This window comes from Typopeltis vanoorti, chromosome 14 (genome assembly GCF_054136105.1).
Source record: "Typopeltis vanoorti isolate ZY-2024b chromosome 14, IOZ_Tvanoo_1.0, whole genome shotgun sequence".
NCBI classification, from domain to species: Eukaryota; Metazoa; Arthropoda; class Arachnida; order Uropygi; family Thelyphonidae; genus Typopeltis; species Typopeltis vanoorti.
This window is the reverse complement of record NC_143562.1, coordinates 100,610,919-100,635,870: the sequence shown is the minus strand read 5'-3', so window position 1 is coordinate 100,635,870 and position 24,952 is coordinate 100,610,919. Positions and strand designations below refer to the sequence as shown.

The 24,952-nt window shown below is 37.3% G+C and overlaps 1 protein-coding gene across 1 annotated transcript in view; it reads right to left on the bottom strand.

Annotated features, from left to right (window-relative positions):
* LOC150099804 (sodium channel protein para-like) overlaps nt 1-24,952 on the bottom strand; it is a 1,646,355-nt gene that overhangs the window by 1,044,363 nt on the left and 577,040 nt on the right. The window contains exon 16 of the mRNA XM_090403494.1: nt 20,645-20,725. Within this exon, the coding sequence (XP_090259620.1) occupies nt 20,645-20,725 (81 nt within the window). The remainder of the gene's footprint in view (nt 1-20,644; nt 20,726-24,952) is intronic.

Below are 24,952 nucleotides of genomic sequence, written 5' to 3'. Positions count from 1 at the left end.
AAATTTGGGAAGCTCCCACTCATCCTTTGCACTTAGGCCCAACATCCAAGGATGCCGATTTTATCCCACTAGTGGACACTATTTAGGATTTTAGGTTTACCCTCAGCTGACATGCTTCAGCCTCATTACTTAGTGTAGCCTGCATGCACATATTTTATATTCTATTTCCTGATGATGGCAATTTGGCTTTACTAAAATATTCTGAGTATAATTAAATTTATTTTAGTTAATATAATATAATAATATAATAAGTCCAATGGCAGCTCAAGATGACTGAGCAGTGGACTCTAGCTGTTGATGATGCAGCTATCCATAGATAGGTGGTTCAAATCAGCCTCAACAGAATTTTTGATGAGGGTAATATTATCTTTGAGAGAAAACATGGATTTGTTAAAGGGCACTCTTATTTTAGTAATATGATTGCCTTTTATAATAAAGTGACAAGAGTAGTTGATGAGAGAAAGCATATTCTGCCATTTTTTTTACTTTACAAAGGCATTTGACAGGGTACCACATGATAAGCTGATATTTAAGTTGCAGCACATGTGTTTAGATGTCAGGTTAGAGAACTGGATTCAGGATTGACTATCTGATAGGTATCAGAGAGTTGTGTATGATGGAGCAAAATCAAGGAGGCAGAAGGTTACAAGTGGGCTCAGTACTGGGAGCTGCATTGCTTAACTTTTATATCAATGACATTGTCAATGTTAAATTAACTGTGGAAAGGGTACAGAGGCAGATAACAAAGATGGTTTCAGGACTGTACAATGTTAGTTATGAGGATTGGCTGAGGGAAGGTGGACTTCAGAGTTTGGTGCATAAAAGAAGGATAGGTGATATGATCAAGGTTTTTAAACTATTAAGAGGCAGTTACAGGGTTGACACTGGAGAGTTCTTTTGCTTGGTGAAATAGCAGGAAGGAGCGATGATGACATGGGGCCATCCCTGGAAGTTATGAAAGGAAGCTGTGAGCAAGAGGTGAGGAGTGGCTTCTTTGCGTGGAAAGTGGTTGAACAGTTGAATGCATTGCCTGATAGACAGGCCCAGTGCGAGGCAGGGGCAGAATGGGCGAATGCCGCAGGTGGAAAAGTAAAAGGGCGAAAAACTTACAGTTTATGTTACAATTATACTGGAGGCAGAAAAAATTTTTAAAAAAATATTAAATTTATATATACATATTTATAAAGATAATTATATTTTATTCTAATTATGTAAGCTCCAAATAATTATTTTTATTTTGATAATCCCTAGGACCAGTACCGTCGACAGGGTATAGTATAGAGGCAGCCTGCCTCATGGCTCTGCTTAACACTCGGGCGCTCGCATCTGATCTGACAGATACATGCTAATTGTTCACATGAATATTCTTTAACCTATCTATTGTATAGGTTGAAGGTCATGAGTAGCTGCACGTGAGTATATTGTGAGTGCTATTTTGCACTTTTGTTGCTGTCAGTTTGGTTTAACATGTGTTATGCAAAGATTTGTGATATTTGACCCTGTGGAGGTCTCAGTAGATCTGACAGATACTTGCTAATTCACATAGATATTTTATTATATCAGTTGAAGGTCATGACTAGCTGTGCATGAATATGTTATGAGTGATATTCTGCATTTTTTTTTTTTTTTGCTATCAGTTTGGTTGAACACATTTTTTTTTGTAAAGGTTTGTGATATTTGATAGTAAATTGTATCTGAGAGATACCGCGAGCTCCGATGTCAGTATAGCTCATAAATATAAAAGGTCAGATTATTCATATGCTGAACAACAATGTGAAAATACGGCGCATAATATTTATTAGAAATCTCGTAATGCAGTTAGTATCAGAACAAATAAAAAAGCGTTCAGAAATCTCTACAGGTGTGAATAGGCCTTTACACCTTAAAATTCATCAATTTCAGACACAATTTGAAGGAAATTCTAATGACGACATAGATACGGCTCCCTCGAGAAACAGAAAAAGAAAAAGATGTTTTATGTGCTATGCATCCAAAACGAGTTGCTTATCAAAATATTTTTGCAAGCATTGTAAAAAGTATTATGCTTTCAGCATAGCAATATTGTTTGCAATGACTGTTATGATAGTTTTGTAAATCGAACTACTGAAGATTCTGATTAATTAATGTTAAATGCATTTGTTCAGTTTTATTTTCTTTCATTATCGATGTTTGCATTATTTTGTAACAAAAATTTTTATTTTTTATATTTCTTTGTTTCAATAATTTCTAGATTGTAACTGAAAATAAATAAACCATCATGTATTACTGAAATAGAGAGCCAAAGGCTTATTTATCATACATGGCCTCTAGAACAGTGCTTTCCAAACTGTGGGGCCACGGTTCCCTTGGGGGCTGCAAGTTTTGTTCAGGGATCCATGAAATAATGAAAACAAATTTTTAATGTTTTAAGACTAAGTAGTTCTTTTTTTTTTTAAATCTTAAAAGAACCGCATTTAATTTTTATTATTTAATATTTCTTTTATGTTAGTTTTTTTTATATTTTAATGGAAAAAATCACACATCGGTGTTCGTCACAAATTTTGCTTCCTATGTATTTCGGCGCTTAATTAATATTAGTAAATATATGCTTATTCATATAGGTTTCATTTCAAAGGTATTGATAAGAAGCACAAAAAAAGCTTACAAACGCAAAATCTTGAATATAAACTGTATTGAATATAAATACAATAAATATTATAATAATATTATTATTATTCCTGACACCTCCAAGGAGTCCGAAGACTCATCACGGGAGGACACCTACAACTGTCTCAACTGATACAACTGTCTCAACCACTACACCAAATCTGTACTACGAATCATCTCCATCAACGCCATCTACCGCCCACCTCCACCACCACTACAACTAGTATTCTATGTCTGTAAATTGCGTGTGTTCTGAAGGGCAGATATATCTCTGTATTATGATTTTTTTTTCGATGGGGGGGGGCATGAAATATTTTAATTTTTCCAAAGGGGGGGCCATTACATCTATAAGTTTGGAAAGCACTGCTCTAGAAGGTGTGCTTTACATTTATGGAAAATACTAAGGAAAGTGGTCAGGGGCTTACTCAACCTTTATTACAAGTTGCCCATAAGGCACTACTTATGCTTGCATCTGCCAAAACTTTTAGTTTCTATATATTCGGCACGAAACTCTTGTAGTAGTTTCTATATTCGGCTATGAAATAATGTTGGATTCAATATTCACTTAATTTGTACCATCATGTATTATATTTGCAGTGTTTTTTCTTTATGCTTTTTGTTTTAGCACATACTAGTAATGAATGTATCTCTCAGATATACCGCGTTGTACGTGGCAAAATTACCACTGCGAGCTCCTGAGTGTTAATAAGGGCACTCATTCAGCCGTATTACGGCAACAATATTTTACAAAAATACAGCATTTAATTTACTAAATAAAAAAAGGGTGCCATTTCTCATTGACAAATAAATATGTGCTTATTATATTTTATTAATAAAAAAATTACAGTCATACATACTAAAACTAAACATTTTAGAACCCACTTATTAGATACTGAAGGAAACAATCCATAAAGTATCATACAATGTGAATCTCATAAACTTTTATAATCTCTCTCTCTATATATATATGTATTAAATGATATTATGCATGAATTCTCCTCGCTCCCTGCAGTAAACAATATGCCCTCCACAACAGCAACTATATTGCAGAAACACGAAAAACAATTACTTTTATTATGTCACTGAATAAGGTTCACAGACATCTGCAGACTGTCTAATATATTTCTCAACAAATAGTGTAATTAGACAACTGGGAATATAAACACTAACTAATGAATTACGTCTTCCCTCCAAAAGAAACTGCTATATAGATCCAAGCAAAACCACATGTTGCTGATGCAACATAAGGTTTTGCTACCCCGACATGAACGTGTTAAAACTAAGAAATATATAGTGAATATATTTCAGATATTATGGAAATCGGTTTAAGAGAATTAGCATTTCCATTCAATTGTTGCTTTTTGTTTGGGTCGCGCGATCTTTAGTTAATACCGCACCAATCATATGCACTTCTTAATAGCTGCTTTTTCTCTATTGGCCTACAATCGTGCCCATTTTTCACTTCTCATTAGTAATTTGTCAAGGATTGTTCATTATGTATCTCAAGTCTTAAATTACTGGAAATTTTTGCTTGATATAATGGGAAAGAAGATGTCTCTATTTGGGTAGAAAATTTTTAAGTTACGCACAAGGAACTGCTCTCGAGGACAGAAGACGTGATGGAGAATAGAAGCTTCTTGGTAAGTCATACCCATTTTCATTTTTTTTTCTGAAAACAATAGTTTCCGAAACTCCCCGCATATATCTCGCACCACGATTTTTTAGCTTTAATTTTGGAAAAAAAGTGTGAGTTATATTCGAGTAAATATGGTAATTTTTTTAACCTTCAAATTCTAAAGTATGGATCATTTGTTAAATACTAGATTTATAAAACGCACAAAAGAGAGCAATGTAGCAGATATAGAAATAAGCAATTTCACTCCTCTCATTGATGATAAATTATTTATATTAAGTAAAAATGTATAGTATCTTTATACATTTATTAAAAATAAATCATATTTTTCTGTTTAAATTTAGGCTGATTAGAAGGATAAAAGAGAATAGTGTGACAGGAAGGGTAGTCAGCATGTTGCCTAGGTATGACTGTGGTGAGATGAGGTGGAGAGGCAAGGATTATGAATGATATGCTGGCTGAAATGTGTGAGGAGATGAGAGTACAGTTTATTAATGTGTGGAATAAGTTTGAAGGAAGAAGTGAACTGTATGAAAGCGATGGACTGCATTTGAGTGGTTATAGTGTGAGTAGCTTGGAGAGACTGCTGCTGGAAGGTAGAGAAGTGAATAAAGAGAATGAATCAGATCGAGAGGGGAGTGATGTGGAAGAGCAGGAAAGTAACACAGGAGAGATTGAAGAGGTGGATATGAATGGGGAAGTGAGTGGTATGAGTATAGAAAATGAGAGAATGGGTGTGTAAGAGCAGGGAAACGGGGAGGCTCAGGGTGGCCAGGGGTACACAGCGTGAGAAAGGTGGATGCTCCAAGAAGAAGAAGTGAGAGCATGTGCAGGCAGGAAAGGAATGGGATGAATAGGGATCAAGAGGAAACAATTGGAATTGAAAAGGGTTCTAAAATGAAGAAGCAGAAAGGGAAATGGTTCCAGTCCAGCATGGAGAGATCACATCAAGTGAGTGGTATCAGTGGAACTAGTAGATCCAGAAATGAGCTGTTGTGTTTGTATACAAATACTAGAAGTATAAGAAACAAGGCAGATGAAATGGTTGCACCAATTGCTCTGTTCACCCAAAGATTGTCAGAATAAGTGTAGGAAGAAAATGACATCCTGACAGGAATAGAGATGGAAGGGTATGATGTGTTTCGTGAGGATAGAAGGGGTAAAAAGGGAGGGGGGAAGTATTATTGATGATAGAGAAGGAGTTATATCCATACAAAGTAGAGATGCAAGACGGGAATAATGCCAGTAGTTTTGAGGCAGTATGGTGTCAGATAGAGGTAATTGGAATCAAATACTTCGTGGGATGTTGTTATAGATCAGATAATGTGGATGATGATGAGAGCGAAATGTATAGTCAAATTAGCCAAGCAAATAAAAAAAGGGTGATTTTAATTATGGTAATATAGACGGGAATGATGAGATAGAAACTGGAAGTAAAGAAAATGAGTTTCTTGAGTTTTTGAGGGATAACTACCTCAGACAGTATGTAACAGAGGGCACATGAGGATTAAGGGTCTGGGATTTGGTCATCTCATCAGAGGATGTAATTATAAATAAGGTGTCAAATCATCCACCAATTCCTGAGAGTGACCGTGAGGTAATTACCTGGGTGGTTGCCAGCAGTGTGATGACCTCTGTGAAAAAAGGGTATATGTGGAACTACAAGAGGGGGGGGGTGATTATGAAGTGCTCAGGAGAGAGAGCTTGTGGGTGTAGCGTGGAATGAGGAGTTAGCTGGAAAAGAGATCAATGCAGCTTGGGGGATTTACAAAAACTATCTAGTAGATGCAATGTGTAAATGTATTCCAAGGGTGAGAAGGTTAAATAAGGTAAGTCTGAGATGGATGAATAAAGAGATTAAGCATGCAATACACAGAAAAAGGGCATTGTGGAGGCAGAAATGGAAGTGGAAAAATCCAATTTCATGAGGACCACAAAGACCAGGCAAGGAGGATGACTTGGTTGGTGAGAGTAGCTAAAGAGAAGTATGAACAGAAGTTAGCTAATGAAGCCAAAAAGAATCCTAGGGAGTTCTTTCGATATGTAGCCAGCAAAAGAAAGAATGATGATGGAAGGATGGCACCGATTCGAGAAAATTGTATAAAAACAGCTGTTGCAGAATGTATGGTGTAAATACTTAATGAGCAGTTCATAAAGATCTTTCAATCTTGTGAATATGACTTCATGGAGAGTTTGAGAGCAGTTGATGATGGGGAGGAGAGACTCACTGTAAGTGACCAAGAGGTGGTTAGGGAGTTGAGTAAACTAGATGTAAATAAGGCTGTGGGACTTGATAATATATCACCGTGTATTCTGAAGGAATGTGCCAGGGAGTTGACACCTGCCTTGACATTTTTTTTAATATGAGTCTTGCACTTAGTCAAGTTCCTAAGGAGTGGAAGGAGGGAAAGATTGTGCCACTTCATAAAGGAGGTGATCAAACTCAAGCATTAAACTATAGGCCTATCTGTGTGTCAGGTGTTGTGGTTAAGTTATTGGAGAAGCTTGTGAGAACTAGGATCCATTTTTGGGGTTAACAATGGTATTATCTTTGATGGACAGCATGGATATGCTAAAGGGAGGTCATGTTTTAGTTATCTACTTACTTATTGCAATAAAGTGACTGCTTCTTTGGACAGACTAGAAGGATACACAGTAATATACTTTTGTCATATTTAATGTGATTTATGTAGTATTTATAATTTGTGTTAAAATTATGTACTCATTTATAATAAACAAAAATATTTTATTTATTTATTAGTATTATTGATTTATTCACTATATATAATGTTTATATATACATATATAATTTCGACTGAAGGGCGAAAAAAAAAAATCTTGCCCACACTCACAAATTTGCTTGGGCTAGCACTGCTGATAGAGTGGGGAGAGCAAGAATGGTCAATTAGTTCAAGGAGTGGTTTGATAGACTTTGTGTTTCCTAGAAACACCTCCCAGGATTAGTCTCTTGACTCCATGGAGACCTGAATAATAATAATAATAATAGTAATAATAATAATGGATTGCAAGAATATATTTAGTTGTTTGCAGATGATGTGAAGCTGGGAAGGGTTATTAGTAATAGTGGAGATGTGGTAGCCCTGCAAGAGAAGTTGAATAAACTCGACAGATGGGCAAACGAATGGGTCTCACTTTAATGCAGGTAATTGTAAAGTCTTGAGGTTTGGGATACATCGATGGGAGGCTGCATACTCTGTTGGCGGAACCGTACTGGAGTAAAGTGGGAGAGGAATTGGATTGGGGATGATGATTGATAGAAACCTGAAATTCAGGGAATATGTTTCAAAGATTCTGAAGGTAGCTCAAAGGATTGCTGCAATCCTGAGAAGGACTTGCAGAGATAAAAGTGTTGTCATTCCATTTTATAAACCCCTGATCAAACCACACCTAGAGTACTGTGCTCAAATTTGGTACTCAAATTACAGGATTTGAAGGGGATAAATTAACCATGGATAGAGTACAGAGGCAGATAACAAAGAAGGTTTTGGGACTATACAATGTCACTTATGAAGATAGGCTGAGGAAATGTGGAATGCAGATTTTGGTAGATAGAAGAAGGAGAGGTGATATGAAAGGGGCTCATCCCTGGAAGTTACAAAAGGAAGTTGTGAGCAAGAGAATTAGGAGTGGTTTCATTGCATGGAGGGCAGTTGAACCATGGAATACATTGCTTGATAGAGTGGTGAGAGCACGAACGGTCGAAGTGGTATGACAGACTGTGTTTTCTAGGGTATGCCTCCCATGATGAGTCTTGTGACTCCATGGAGGAATGAATCATAATAATAATATTTATTATTATTTATTATTGCATGACACCTCCGGGGAGCCCAAGGACTTCCCGGACTCATCGAGGTCATGCGGACCCCTTCAAGGACTCATCGAGGGATGGCACCTACTCTACAACTCTCTGTTTCCACCACTCAATCCACTAACTACAATGAACTGCAACTACACCAATGCCATCTACTGCCTGCCACCACTACTAGTATCTAGTATTTTCACAGACAATCACAAACATCCATGTCCACGGTGGGATTCGAACCTGCAGCATTTTGGCTGGAGAGCGGATACGCTAACCACTCGGTCAACCAGGTCAGCATATATTAGTCTATATAATACATAGACATAAGACATAATATATAAGACATATAGACATAATATATTAGTCTATAATTATATAAATCAAGTGGATATTAAATCCAACATTATTTCAAAGTCAAATACAGAAACTATAAAAGTTTCCGTATTCGATGAATTTGACCAGAGAGCTTACGGGAATATACTCGCCATTCTATAAAACCCTTTTAGTAACTTAAGTTTCTAGTCATATCTTCCCATTTCTGCTGACCAAACACTATTTGCAACCCACAAACCCTTGATTTATTGTCACAGAGAGCATTCCCGGTGACAAATAATCACTCACCATCTTGTTCCTTTGTTTGTGAATCCTCTCCACTCTTCAAGAAACCCAGGTGACCAGGCCTGTGATCAATATCCAGATGTATGACTGTATCAAAACTTGATACAGATGAATGATAATTTCTTTATCTTCACTTAAGTTCATCAATAACTAAATCATCCTATTGGCAATACATCCTCTGAACTTCAACTTTCTATCCACCAGCATGCCAAAATCCCTAGCTTCGTCAATTCCCTTGAATATTCCATCAATATAGTAAAACAGAATCACATTTTTCTTGAAACATTTTGTAGAACTTATTTTCTATCGATAATATACCACAAAATCTTTCTGCATATTTATCACTAAATCTCAATTTTCTGTAATATAAACACCCAGACAGTGAGGTTATCTTTCTTGTATGCTTCAATGTTCAGTACTCAAACTGGCTTCTCTTTTCCAGTATTACTGATCAAGTGGGAAGGTATATTGAGATATTTAAACTGCTATTAGTAATGGCCCACAAAGTGTACATTCAACTCACCAGAAGACTATATAAACATAATCATCATCATTCCACCAACACCCCCATACACTTTCTTAACCAATTCTTCTTAAAAACGATTACAGCTGTAATTTCTCCTCTCTATAACTCAGATCCTAACCATGTCTAAGTTCTCTTTACTTCATCCAGTTAGGTTCAGTCCACATCGCTGGCATTATAATGGTACCAAATATGATTCAAGTATTACTTTAAATGGTTTCATTACTATTTCTGTTCTTCCAATTTGAAAACTTGTGCTGACCAAATTACCGAAATAATTCTAAATAAAGTCATTCATTCCCATTCTAACCTTGGGAATGAAACCTTGGTTCTCCAACAAGTGTGTCAAATCATGCCAGGATAAAAATCAACATATCACAAATCACTAAAGACCAAAACTTTATCTTTGTGCTTACCATACAGAAGCTATAAAAACAAACAAATCCAAATTCTATTATTTTGGAAGGAGGACCAAATGCAGAATATGTCTCTCTCTCTCTCTCTTCCCTGTTGTTCAAATGATATTTGAGTTTTTTCTTATTCCCTTATTAGGACCACTAAATGCAACTTTTGCCCATACATCTTTGGGTCATTCTGTAATATCCAAAGGGATAATCTTGACAATAGAATTTAAATACTGTGGGAAATAAGGTTTATAAATGTTTATGCTACATCCAATGGAACAGTAAGATGAAATTTCTTTCAGAAATTGAAGCAATATTTATACGGTGCCGAATACATCATAGCAGTTCATCATCGTCATCATCATGAAATTCCTGATATATACCCTCAAAGGGTGTAGAGGATATGATAGTACTACATGAAAAATTTACATAATTACTAACTTTCATAATCATAGCAGCTGGAGACTGGATTGTATTGAAACTCCCAGATTAGACAAAACAGGAAAACATCCCCAGGAGTGAAAAATTGGGATATGCAGTTAAAAACATGTCTCGACAATGCTCAACTAGTAGACACATGGAGGATTCACAATCCTAATCTCCAGGCACACGTACATGAATCAAGGTATTCGTACCCATCTTGATCGAATTTATATCTCTTCGTGCTTACCATACAGAAGCTATCAAAGACCAGCAAATCCAAATCTTATTATTTTGGGAGGACCAAATGCAGAATATGTCTCTCTCTCTCTCTCTCTCTCTCTCTCTCTCTCTTCTGTTGTTCAAATGATATGATATTTGAGCCTTCCTTTCCTTAAATTCAGCTCTATGGACCAATGAAGACTTTATTGTTATTATTATTATTATTATTATTCAGGCTTCCATGGAGTCAAAAGACTCATTGCGGGAGATCCTTTCTAAGAAACACAAGTCTATCAAGACTTATCGAGGGAGGTCCCTCCTAGGAAACACAAAGTCTATCATACCACTCCATAAATGCATTGACTTCTAGCTCTCACCATTCCATCAGACAATGCATTCCATGGTTGAACCACCCTCCATGCAAAGAAACCACTTCTCACCCTCTTGCTCACAGTTTCCTTTCATAACTTCCAGGGATGGTCCCTTCTTATGACTCCTTCCTGCTGTTCAACCAAGTGAAAGAACTCCCCAGTGTCAACACTGTAACCACCTCTCAACAGTTTAAAAGTCTCAATCATATCACCCCTCCTCCTTCTTCTATCCACCAAACTCTGCAGTCCACACTCCCTCAGCCGATCCTCATAACTAATATTGTACAGTCCCGACACCATCTTTGTAATCCGCCTTTATACCCTTTTCACAGTTACTTTATCTCCTTCAAATCCTGGGGACCAGATCTGAGAACAATAGTCTAAGTGTAGTCTGATTAGAGTCTTATACAACGGAATGATAACAATTTTGTATCTGCAGGTCAGTGTCCTTCTCATTATTGTAGCAATCCTCTGCATTACCTTCACTACTTTTGCAATATGTCCCCTAAATTTCAGGTTTCTATCAATCATCAACCCCAGATCTCTTGTCTCCCCTACTTCCTCCAGTATAACTCCTCCCATAGAGTATGCAGTGTCCCATCGATGTTTCCCAAACCTCAAGAACTTACATTTTGCTGCATTAAACCGATACTCACATTCATTTGCCCATCTATCTAGCTTATTCAAATCCTCTTGCAGGGCTACCACATCTGCACTATTACTAATAATCCTTCCCAGCTTCTCATCATCCTCAAAAACCGAATATCCCCTTGCAATCCACAGACAATGTCAATGAAATAAAGGATAAACAATATAAGTCCCAGTACTGAGCACTGTGGAACCACACTTGTAACCTGCCTCTTTGATATTGCTCCACCATACACAACTCTCTGATACCTATCGGACAGCCAATCCTGAATCCAGTTGACCAATCTGACATCCAGACCCATGTGCTGCAACTTAGATATCAGTTTATCATGTGGCATCCTGTCAAATTCCTTTGCTAAGTCTAGGAAAATGGCAGTATATGCCTTTCCCTCATCTAATGCTCTTGTAACTTTATCATAAAAGGCTAGCATATTGCTAAAACAAGAGCACCCCTTCACAAATCCATGCTGACTCTCACTGATAACATTACCCTCATCTGCCCAATGCTGTATATGGTCCCTGACTACTTTCTCCAAGATCTTACTAACTACTGATGACACACAAACTGGTCTATAATTAGAAACTTCCAGTCTGCTCTCGCCCTTATGCAATGGTACTATCTTACCTTCCTTCCATTCCATGGGCATCTTTCATGCAGCCAGACTTTCATTGAAAAGCCAGGTCAAGGGCACTGTCAGTTCCTTAGCACATTCTCTCAAAACACATGGTGAAATACCATCCAGTCCCACAGGTTTACTAATATCCAGGGTACTCAGTATGTGGTACACACTCTCCTCCTGCACCTCTCAACTTCGAACCTGCGCTATCTCTGTAGTATTCAAATTGACTCCTCCAGGATGAAATAGTCCAATAAAGTGTTCATTGAAACAATTCTACTATGTCCTCTGCATCAGTTATTCTATTCCCATTTTTATACCACAATGTCATTCTTCCACAGTCATTTCTCCTCCTACCGGCCACATAGCTAAAAAATTCCCTAGGTTTTTCCTTGGATCTAAGAGCCAATCTTTTCTCATATTCCAGTTTTGCCTTCCTTACCATAGTAGTCACTCTTCTAGCCTGTGTCTTATATTCTTCATGCATCTTCTCTTCACCTGTCTCCTTATATCTCTTCCATAGCCTCTTTTTCGCATGTAGCTCCTGTTTAAAATTCTTTGTCATCTACTTTACTCCAAATTGTGACCTCTTCTTCACTCGTGGAGTACAGCTTACCATTGCTGCTAACAAATATTCCTTCACAATTTCCCAAGCACTAATGATATCCAGGCCTTCCAATTCCTCCCTCCACAAAACTTCCCCAAGTTGACATCTAAGACTATTATAATCACCTGCTTTATAATTCCACATACGTTCCTGTCTCTTTGATCCAGCATGCCTATTCATTTTCCAAGTCAAAACCATATGGTCACTCTCTCCAACTGGTGAGAGAGATGTCATCTCAGTTATTATCAGCTCTTCTGATGCTATAACCAAATCCAAAACTCTTGAACCTCCTGTTCCCTCTGTTACATGTTGCCTAAGACATTTGTCCCTCAAGAATTCTAGAAATTCCATTCCCTTATTGTTACATGCATCTTCCTTTCCCCAATCTATACTGCTGTAGTTAAAATCTCCCACAACAATCGTTCTTCTTGCACTGGCCACGCTCGACTGCCTCAACATCTCCTGGTCCCCACCCTCTGTGCTCCCTGGTCTGTAGCAACACCCCACTAAATATCCTGTCTTGCCCATCTCCACCTCACACCATATACTTTCAAAATCATTAGTGTCACAGCCTTCCAAAGCCTCCACTCTTAGAGGACATATGTCGTCACTTATCATAAGCAGTACTCCATAACCACACTTTCCCTGCCTATCCTGACGAAAAATGCTGTACCCAGCAACTTCTATTCCTGTTATTATATCCTCTTCTGTTAACAATGTCTCTGTGATCCCAATAATCTTTGGCCAGGCTGATGCTCTCAATGCCACCAATTCCTCTCCCTTATTCTGAATACTCCTGGCATTGGTATAAAGCATAAAAATGCCACAGCATTATCCCCTCTAGACTCCACTGGGCTCAGCATTACCTGATATCCTCCCCCTTCTCCCAAGTACCCATTCCCAGAAGAGGCCACCCCTGCTACCATCCACACTGGGTCACACTGACTCGTTCAAAACAGCAATCTCTCCAGATGCCTACGTCCTTCCTCATTCAAATGCATACTATTCCTCTCTGCTCTCCAACGCACTCCAAGCATCCACATATTTGAATCCTCTCTTCTGACACATTCTCGTTATTATGCCATTCAATATCACCGCTCTTCTGCTCAGCTCAACATTATCATACCTAGGCAACACACACACACACACTATCTTTCCTCTCTGTGTCTTCTTTCGTACAGCCTTAAGCAAGAATCTCATATCTCCCGTTGCCCTATTTACACCACCACTCAAGTCATTTGTTCCTACCATCACAATCATCTCATCCACCCTTTCACCTCTCTTAATTGCCAGAGCCACACTTTCTATCGTTCCTCCTGGCAAACACTCCTCGTGCATCCTATCTTGAACACCACGGGTCATTGAGTCCCCATACATTGCACCTCATACCACCATATTCCTCGATTGCTCACATCATTCCTCACTCTCTCTCTCTCTCTCTCTCTCTCTCTCGTGACAGTTTCTCTCTGTGCTCCCCTACTTACATGCCTTCCTGACATCACTCTATCTCTAGTCCCTGTGCTCTCTTGCATTCCTCTCGTTCCTTCTCTACTGCTGTTTCCATTCTTTCCTCTTCTATCATTCCTATATCTGACACTCATTCCCTCTCTTCCACTTATCCTATTCTCACCTCTTCTATCATTCCTATATCTGACACTCATTCCCTCTCTTCCACTTATCCTATTCTCACCTCTTCTATCATTCGTACAATTCTCTCTGATTCCCTCTCTTCCAGTGTTCCCATTCTCTCCTCTTCTATCACTCCCATAACTCTCTCTCATTCCCTCTCCTCTACTAATGTTCCTATTCTCTCCTCTTCTCTCATTCCCATAACTCTCTCTCACTCCTCCTCTGATTTGCCTTGCATTCGTCTCTTGCATTCACTTAATTTCATCTTTCACACCTCATCTCATTCCCCAGACATTCCACCTGCTCTTTCAGCTCATCTATCTCTCTCTGTAAGTCAGCCATTCTTGTTTGTCATTCATCCTCCCAATTGAGACTATCTCCTAAAACTTCAGAATCATTCAACCTTTCCATACTCCCTACTCTTATTATTTTATTTATACTTCTCTCGCCCTCTATCATACCTGTCATCTCTCTACATGGAGAATCTCCCGTCTCTGACTCAACGAAGTCAGTTATGGTCATTTCTAAATCGCCAAGTTCCTCCTATTGCCTGAATTTTGTGCATATACATTTTCCCCCTTCTTTCTCCTGCCACATATACAATCACCGGGAAGCATTCATTCCACAAGCCCTGCATGCTACAAAATCCCATATGATATCGTGCAAAATGGAGTCCTTAAATGGGGGGGGGGGGACTTGGCGATACGCCATTTGTAATTTTAACTGCCGCTGTCACCATTATTTAAAATAGTGTCGCTAATTAGTGTCAAAAAATATACGCTAAATAAGTACAATTTCAAGCAGAACTTTTAAGTACACTAGATATAAATAAATAAATAAAATAACTAAATAATGAAAACTTATCCTTTGTCTTGTCGTCCACTGTTATGCATTCAATTTCGACCCCATCTTCTCAGTAACCAAAATACACAATATTGCGACAATTAACTTAAAAAAAAAACAACCACTAACGGACACTCATATTCCAGAAAACAACTTAGCACAACTTAACAAAAACATAGAAAAAACAGACTATTCACCAATTAATAAACACTTTCTTCAGCACAGCTCAAATTCCCTGCCACATGCTACAGTGACTCTATTTTTCTGTTCATCTTTTTGACCAAATTCTAAACCCTCTGTTCAAACTGGAATAATGTTACCTGTACCTGGCATATGCGATTAAAATTCAAACAAGCAGTAAAACAGAATATGATTAAATGGGGAAAGAAAAAGGACAGGCTTTCCTCAAGAGAAAAGTTGAAAGATCTGTAAAAAGAGAGAAGCTGGTTCATAGAAAACCAACAAAGTGGTATAGAAGGTAGCATCCTTACAAACATTATCATAGAGAAAGGCAGAAACAAGAAGAAGAAAGAAAATTTAAAATAAGAATACACCACCACCACTTTGAAGATAGCCATCTGCATTCTTCATTAGATAATTCACCAAATTCTGCATAGAAAAAACTATCACTCAAATCTGTGTTGACGTGAAGACGTGTCCACCACTCAAGACATCTTTGACTACTTTCAAAAATACTATAAAAATCTGTTTGAAGACAATAATGTTGTGGGAAATTATAACACTTCAAACATTAATGACTTTCCTGATCATATCCAAGATGGGCTTGACAGACTCATTATAGCATCTGAAGTTACCACAGCCTATAAAGAATGCCAGACAAGAAAATCCTCAGGATATGATGGTCTAGGGATAGAACTTTACTGCAAGGCATGGGATTTTATTCTTCCCTTTCTAGTTATACTGTTTAATTCTTTTCTCTCATCACGAGCAAGCTATACCATCCTCATTCCAAAACCTAATAGATATTGTATCTTAATAATCTTAATTATCGCCGGCCTGGTTGGCCGAGTGGTCAGCGTCTCTACTCTCCAGCCAAAAGGCTGCAGGTTTGAATCCAGGCGTGGGCATGAATGTTTGTGATTGTCTGTGAAAATAGTAGTGGTAGTGGTCAGTGGTAGATGGTGTTGGTGTAGATGATGAAGGTAGTTGTGACTGGTGGAGTGGTTGAGATGGAGAGTTGTAGAGTAGGTGACCTCATCTCGATGAGTCTTTGGACTCCCTGGAGGTGTTATGTAATCTTCTTCTTCTTTCACTACGCGTTATTCCCGCTTCCTAAGCAGGGTCCGCGTGCTTTACTTAGATGTGACTAATTGTTAGTACCACTCCCAACCGACCTGTTGTCTAGTCTGCCACTGGCGGTGTTATGTAATAATAATTAATCAGCAGCTGGAGACCTGTTTCTCTATCTAAGACTGATTACAAGATATTTTTCTGCATTATCAATAAAAGGCTCAAAGTAGGAATGAGATATTAAAAGCCCACAGGTGTATGGAGTTCCAGGCCGAGCAGTAGAATTTAATCTGTTTCTGCTGTGTGATCTACTCTGCTTAGTTAATACAAAAAAGCAGCCGATGGCACTACTATCAGTAGACCTTACTCAAGCATTTGATAACATCTGGCATCCCTTTCTGTTCCACATCTTCTTAGTCCATTATTCTTTGCAATGGTTCCTGTAACTTACTTGCAGGAAGTTGACCATATATGTGTTCTGTGAGTAATAACAGTTCCTTCAACTATTAAGGAAAATAGGTATTAGCATATGCTAATATGTAGTAGACACTTTGAAGGATAATGATTCCATGTAAACCCTTTTTGGTATTTTGGAAAAACTCAGCAAGATCAGTGGATTAACTGCTAATGCAGGCAATACAAAATTTAATGTTTTTGGAAAGTGTTATCTTGGGGGCATTCCTTTCGGACTAACTCCTAAGAGAAAATCCCTCACTATACTTGGAATTCCCTTCTCCACTCAACCACTATTACCAGTCCAAGAACTTTTATATATATTTTATATATATATATACACAAGAACATTGAAACCATAGAAGACTGGAAAATAGGACCACTCTACTTTTCTTCTAAAGCCATAGCACTCAAAACCATAATCTTCCCCGCTCTGTTGTACATAATAAATATTACAGACATTACAGAAGCTGGAGAAAAGCAATTATACACTAAACCTGAGCAATTTTTTTTTTGGTCCAGCCGATACCAAAAAGTTAAAAAAAGGAATTTCTTCAACTATCAAAGAAGCATGGAGGATTTGGGCTTCGAGTTTTAAAATTTTTGTTATTTAAGCAATACAGCTTCAAAAATCCATAAACTGTTGCAGACCAATCACACATGTGTACACCTTTTCCTGCACTATCTGAGTTTTGATCTGTTTAAAGTAAATGATTATAAAGGACCAAAAGTTGAGATTGTTCCTGAATACTACAACATTCTCTGCTTAACTGTAGGATTGCTACAACATTCAGGCATCGACATTCTTTCCCATTAAAAAAAAGTAAAATTTGGTATAAAGAAATCTTCAGCCTCTTTTTCCATGAACTTCCACATTTGGGTACTGACGACAACACTTTGTTTTATAACTTATTGAAGTTACAAGGTTACCCCTAACAAAAGTGATCATCTTGCTTGGAGAATTGCATATGGTCACCATCCAGTCAATACCATCAAATAGAGGTACTTTAACATTGGAAATCTGATCTGTGACATCTGTTACCGATTGGATACGTGCATTCTACAGCTGCACTCTTGCCCTGCATTTTTGGATCAGAATATTTTATGTGTTGGGCATTCCATTACTTACAACAGAACAGGTAATTTTTTGCAGTACCCATCACTTGCCAGGAATGAGAAGAGAATTTTGACTTTTATAATTAATGCATTAAAATACCATTTATGGAAGGTTAGGAAGAAACATGGATTTGAAATCCAGCAATATGACATACAAATGCTTTATAATATTGCATTATGGAAATTTTATTGTTCAGTCAGACAATTTTTGTATTTAGAAAGAAGCATTCTAGGAGATATCAAATTTTTGATTAGACAGTGTAGACTACCACATTATGCAATATTCACTGTCTATTTTTGCTATGAGAGGATTTTTAAATGGTTCCATCCTCTGAGTTCAATGTGGTCTTATGGTCAATTGCAGGGAGAGCAATCCCAGGCAGAGAAAGTAAACTTAAGTCAGTTAACTCAGATAACGCTAAACACATGGGTATCAATCATCTTTACGCTTTAGTTTCAATTGGTCTTTTGGTTGTTCATTTGCTTGAGACTGGTGGAAAAGGAAAACTGATATTCTTTGGCTATATGATGATATAATAGAGCTAAGGCCTTTTTCTCTGTCTATCATACTATATATTTGTCTTTTCTTTCTCCTAATAGTATGAGACTCTTTTTCACCCCCCCTCTACTAACTACACTAGGCCTATGATGAGCACCCCTTTACTTTTTACCTCAATAAAGGTCAAAACAAGTCTGGGTAGTAACCATTCCCATAATGCATACCATACATGTTTGTATGGATATATGCCTTGCATTATCTGATACTAAAGCAATTGATGTAAAGTCATTATCTATATAATAGTAGCCCAGTTGTGAAGTTACTTCATGCACAAAATTTGTTCGCTTACACTTGGATAAAGAATGACCAAGATTATAATTTCTTGGCATCTTTAACATAAGGGTTTCCAGACTATGTAAAAGATTAATAAAAATACCTTTAAGAATATATTAAAAAATAAATAAATAAAATAAAAACTGCTTACCCATAGTACTAATATACTATTAGTTTACCTTTGTGGGTAGGATTAATGAATTAAAAAATTATATGAGGCTATGGATATCATTTCAGATCATAATTTGTTAAATTATTATTATTATTACTATTATTACACCAAGACCTCACAGAGTCAAAGACTCATCTGGGAGGTCCTTTTATCACACACAGCTCATCATACCGTGCCTTGAACACATTCAAACTCCTTGCAGACACCACACTCTCAGGCAAGGCATTCCAATCATTCACAACTCTGCATGAAAAAAACCTGCCCCTCACTCCCCTACTCACATCCTCTTTATACAGTTTCCAGGGATGATCTCTGGTTCTCCCCTGATCTCCCATTATTTTCTGTAGAACTTCTCCAGCATTCATTCTATAACAACCCCTTACCAACTTCTAGGTCTGTATCATACCTCCCCCTCTTCTCCTGTCCACCAGACTCTGCAAATTACATCTTCTCAACCTTTCCTCATACTCGACATTCCAGAGTTCAGAAACTACCTTAGTCAATCACCTTTGGACCCTTTCCAACATCTCTTCATCCTTCTGAAAACCAAGTAACCAAATCTGGGCACAATAGTCCATGTGTGGTCTAATCAAAGCCTTATACAACGGAACAAGAATCTCCCTACTTCACCACATCAGTCTCCTCCACATCATTCCCAGAAGCCTTAGTGTTGTCTTCACAATTTTGGCTATGCGTCCCCTAAATTTCAGCTCGTTATCCATTATCACTCACAGATCTCTTATTTCTTCCACCTCCAACAATATATCCTCACCAAGCATAAATTCTGCATCCCATCTTTGCTTTCCAAATTTTAAAACCTTACATTTTGCAGCATTGAACTCACATTTTCATTTCCACGCCCAATCACTCAATTTATTCAGGTCTTCTTGTAGGGCCACAACATCTTCATTACTCTTCATGGTTTGTCCCAACTTTGCATCATCTGTAAACAACTGAATATCTCCATCGAAATCTTCACCTAAATCGTTAATATACAAGTTAAACAGTAATGGCCCCAAAACAGACCCCTGAGGCACTCCACTAGTGACTTTCCTTTTCCTGGATATCGCACCCCCAAACACAACTTGTCGATACCTATCAGATAGCCAGTCTCCAATCCAATGCACTACTCTAATATCCAACCCCATCTGCTCTAGTTTGACTGTCAACTTATCATGAGGTATTCTATCAAAAGCCTTTGCAAAATCCAAGTATATTACTGTGTATCCATCTCCACTGTCCATGGAAGCAGTCACTTTATTGTAATAAGTAAGTAGATTACTGAAGCATGACCTCCCTTTAGCAAATCCATGCTGTCCATCAAAGATAATACCATTGTTTTCAACTCAATTCTGGATCCTAGTTCTCACAAGCGTGTCCAACAACTTAACCACAACACCTGACACACAGATAAGCCTATAGTTTGATGCTTGAGTTTGATCACCTCCTTTATGAAGTGGCACAATCTTGCCCTCCTTCCACAACTTAGGGACTTGACTGAGTGCAACACTCATATTAAAACAATATGTCAAGACAGGTGTCAACTCCCTGGCAGATTCTTTCAGAATATGTGGTGATATATTATCAAGTCCCACAGCCTTATTAACATCTAGTTTACTCAACTCTCCATACACCTCTTGCTCACTTACAGTCAGTCTCTCCTCCCCATGGTTAAGGCATAATGTAGTTAAAACAGCAAGCAGTTATAGCTGTTTAATGGGGTTTGAGCATGGCAGTTTTTTAAGTGATGCTATCTACATTAATATATTTTTTAATATTCTAAGGTGTACTACATTTTGAAACCAAATGTCCTTACCTTTCATATCTACAACTGTAGGCCTCCTTGAATCTATAAATGGACTGTCTTGTTGTTTTGGTACTATACATTCATCTGAGTCTGGAGAATCCTGTGTGAAATAAGGTAATTAATGTTATACTTCAGGTCTTCTTTACTGAACAGTAAAAATCTGTTTAAAGAAACTTTCTATATATATATAATATAATATAATAGTTTTTTTTTTTTCTGTTGTGACAATGTTTCCATGGGAGTAATTTCCTCAATGATGTCTCATAAAACATGAAATATTGATCTCTCTACATCAAACCATAAGATCCAACACAGCATGATGTGCTGTCTACACCACTCATTAATGGCTTTGAAATCATATGATGTGATGTTGAAGTGAATAGGATAAGATACTTAATGAGATGATGCTAAAAATAGATGGATATGAAAAGGAAATGTTTAGGCAAATATGTCTAGCAAGTGTAAAGCAAATACAGACATACCCTAGTCATACAACGCATTTGGTTCCAAACCATCATTGTACAGCAAATTACTGTTTGCTTCCTCGCTCCACCCACTCACTTGAAAATGCATAATGATGGTTTAATAAAATTTCTAAGCAGTCATATATGTGTGTAAATGTCATAAAAAAGTATTAATTTAAGTGAAATACATAAACAAAAATATTAGAATCCTTTTTGCAAAAGAAAAAGTTATCATGAATAGCTTGGCTTAAGGGAATATGCCAACCAATTTAGTCATCAATTTACACCCATAAAAAGTTTTCCATTTCAGCAATAAGATTGTCACATTCATGAATAACTGCAGTATTAAATAGTGTAACACTTTTCAGTTTATCTTTGTTTTTAACAACTGCAACATTAGTGTGAGATAAGTCTTTAGTATGAGTTTAGCCTTTGGTCTATCTTAGTGTTTGATACACCATTGTCACTAAACTGAATAACTTTAATATTAGTATGTAACGTAACAGGGTTATTCATCTTCTTTTTTTCATTGGAAGCAACAACAGCCTTACTTTGAATTTTATTTGCCATTATTAACAACAATAAAATAACAGCTTATAATTTAAAGCAAACACTAAAACACAGAGATGGCAAACAGTGACATCATAAACAAACAGTTCATTAAACCTGTACATTATTAGTGTGTGCTATATTAGTGTGTGAATTTCAAATATCATCACTAATCTATAAGCCTTTCCATGATGAGTCCTTGGACTCCCTGGAGGTGTCACATAATAATAATTATTAGATTAACGGGAGTGTCATGTCACTAAAACTATCATATGAGTGAATATAGCATGGTATAAATAGACATTAGTCATAACTAGAATGCATCATATGAGTGAATAGAGCAATTGGTGATAATGCCCATTAATATGACACTCTAAATGGGCATTAGTGATAATTGAAAAGTGTCATTTGTGCAGACTGTCATTAAGTGAAGATTCATAAAGCAGGGACTTAAGCTATAGCAACATAAACTGGGCAAAGGAAGCAGAATACATTAATAATGGAATTGAGTTTTTGGACTGATTGTAGAACAACTGTCTTAGGCATTCAGCGGAGGAAATATGAAGATCAAGAGTTTTGGTCTTGATCATAACATAGCATCAGAAGATTTGATTGTGACTGAGATGTCATATATGCCCCAGCTGGTGAGAGTTGACCATGTAGTCCTGCCTTGGAGTATGAATAACCATGCAAAAGTATCAAAGCAGAAGAATTGAAATAAGTGGAATAATAAGGGGTGAAAAATAAATAAATAAAATAATAATAATAATAAATAATTTGGGATCTCTTATCTGCTTTCCCAAAGATCAACTAGCGTCTCTAGACCAGCCAGGTGTTTACCAGTTACCTTACAGTTGTAAGCTGTCCCAAATAAGTTGGAGAGCCATAATCAGAATTACTAAGCACAAGGACTACACCAATTACACCACTATGGCCACTCAGAACTTGTGGACTACACTTTGGACATATGCCACAAGATAGGCTTGAAAAAAAGAACCGCTTTCCTCCACTGTAGAGCAATACAAATATGGGTGATTTTTTCTGGAATCTGCCAAAGCATCAAGAAGCTATCCAGACTCCAACAACTTGGTGCATGAACTGCTCCAATTTGGTAAAGTATTCATCCTCAGAACATCAACCCAATGACCAAGATCATCTAAGCAGCCCACTGAAGGGCACTATTTAGGACTTTGGACCCTGTCATTTTTGTTACCTTTCTTCATTATCATTTACCCATTGTTGTTACCTTGCTTCACTGGCTGCATGCACATAAACTTGTACATTATTCTTTGGTGATGCAATTTGACTCCACCGAAATACTGGCAGTATTAACTATTCTAATTAATATCTATTCTACATCATCATTTCATTATAAAAATACCAGGAAGACTTTTTCATATGGTAGAATGAGGAGAAGAAACAAAGACAATGGAGTGCAAAAAGGAATGGTGAGTAAGTTTTTTTGCATGGAAGAGTGGTAGGAGCAAGGAAATCATAGGGTGGTGAGAGTGCAAACAGTGGATGGATAAATTTAAGTAGCAGTATAATAGACTGTGTTGTCTAAGGTGGACCTCCCACAGTTAGTCTTATGATGCCATAAAGAACTGGAATGATAACAATGTACACTTCAATACATCGTCTGTTTAATGTGTGTGTAAGTGTGCAAACATGCATACATGCGTAAACATGTTCTCTAGATGATTTGCCTGTTTGTAGGGCAAAAACCATAGTTTATGAAAGAAAAAAAAAAGGCATGGTACATATATGAGACCAGCTAACTCACTCTGAGTTGAAAATTTTCATATATTGTATATCGTTTTCTTATCATGATGATAATCAAACTCGGTCAATTCCTAATGATGGCCACATGTCCCATTGTTCTTCCAGCTGAGCTGCCAAGGTAGTAATCTACTCTTTATCTGACCCTTAACCTTTTAACTGCTGAGATACTAAATAACCAGTATGATCCTCCTTGCTGAGTTATTTTCACAATTATAAAATATTTTATAATTATATAAGATCATGAAAAAATGAACATAAATGTTGTAAAAACTCACAATTCATGATGTAGATATTTGTAGATACAAATTTTCAAAAATTCTCATTTTTAAATATTAAAATTCCATGTCAAATAATGTCGCACACAACTTCAAGTGAGAAACACCTCCCCAAAAATACTTCAATGCCTCAGGGGTCTGTTTTAGGGCCATTACTATTTAACTTGTATATTAATGATATTGGCAAAGATTTGGATGGAGATATTCAGTTGTTTGCAGATGATGCAAAGTTGGGACGAACCATAAAGATTAGTGAAGATGTTGTGGCCTTGCAAGAAGACTTGAATAAATTGAGTGATTGGACATGGAAATGGGGATGTGAATTCAATGTTGCAAAATGTAAGGTTTTAAAATTTGGAAAACAAAGATGGGATGCAGAATTTATGCTTGGTGAGAATATATTGTTGGAGGTAGAGGAAATAAGAGATCTGGGGTGATAGTGGATAAGGATCGAAAATTTAGGGGACACATCGTTGTGACGACAACATAAAGGCTTCTGGGAATGATGCGGAGGACACTGACGTGTAGAAGTAGGGAGATTCTTGTTCCATTGTATAAGGCTTTGATTAGGCCACACATGGACTATTGTGCCCAGATTTGGTCACTGGGTTTTCAGAAGGATGAAGAGATGTTGGAAAAGGTCCAGAGGCGACTGACTAAGGTAGTTTCTGACCTCTGGAATGTTGAGTATGAAGAAAGATTGAGAAGATGTAATTTGCAGAGTCTGGTGGAGAGGAGAGATATGATAGAGACATACAAGTTATTAAGGGTTGTTATAGGATCAATGCTGGAGAGGTTCTACAGAAAATAGTGGGAGATCAGGGGAGAACCAAAAGTCATTCCAAGAAATGTATAAAGAAGGTGTGAGTATGGGAGTGAGAAGCAGGTTTTTTTCATGCAGAGTTGTTAATGATTGGAATGCTTTGCCTTTGAGTGTGGTGTCTGCAGAGAATTTGAGTGTGTTTAAAGCATGGTATGATGAGCTGTGTGTATGATAAAAGGATCTCCTAGTTGAGTCTTTTACTGCATGGGGTCTTGGATAATAATAATAATAATATGATTGAGCTTTTGAACTGTTGATAGGTAGTTACAGGGTTGATGCTGAAGAGTTCTTTCACTTAGTGGAACATGGGAAAGAAGCGAGGACAAGGGAGCCATCCCTGGAAATTACGAAAGGAAGCTGTGAGCAAGAGGGTGACAAGTGGTTTCTTTGCATGGAGGGTGTTTGAACCGTGGAATGCACTGCC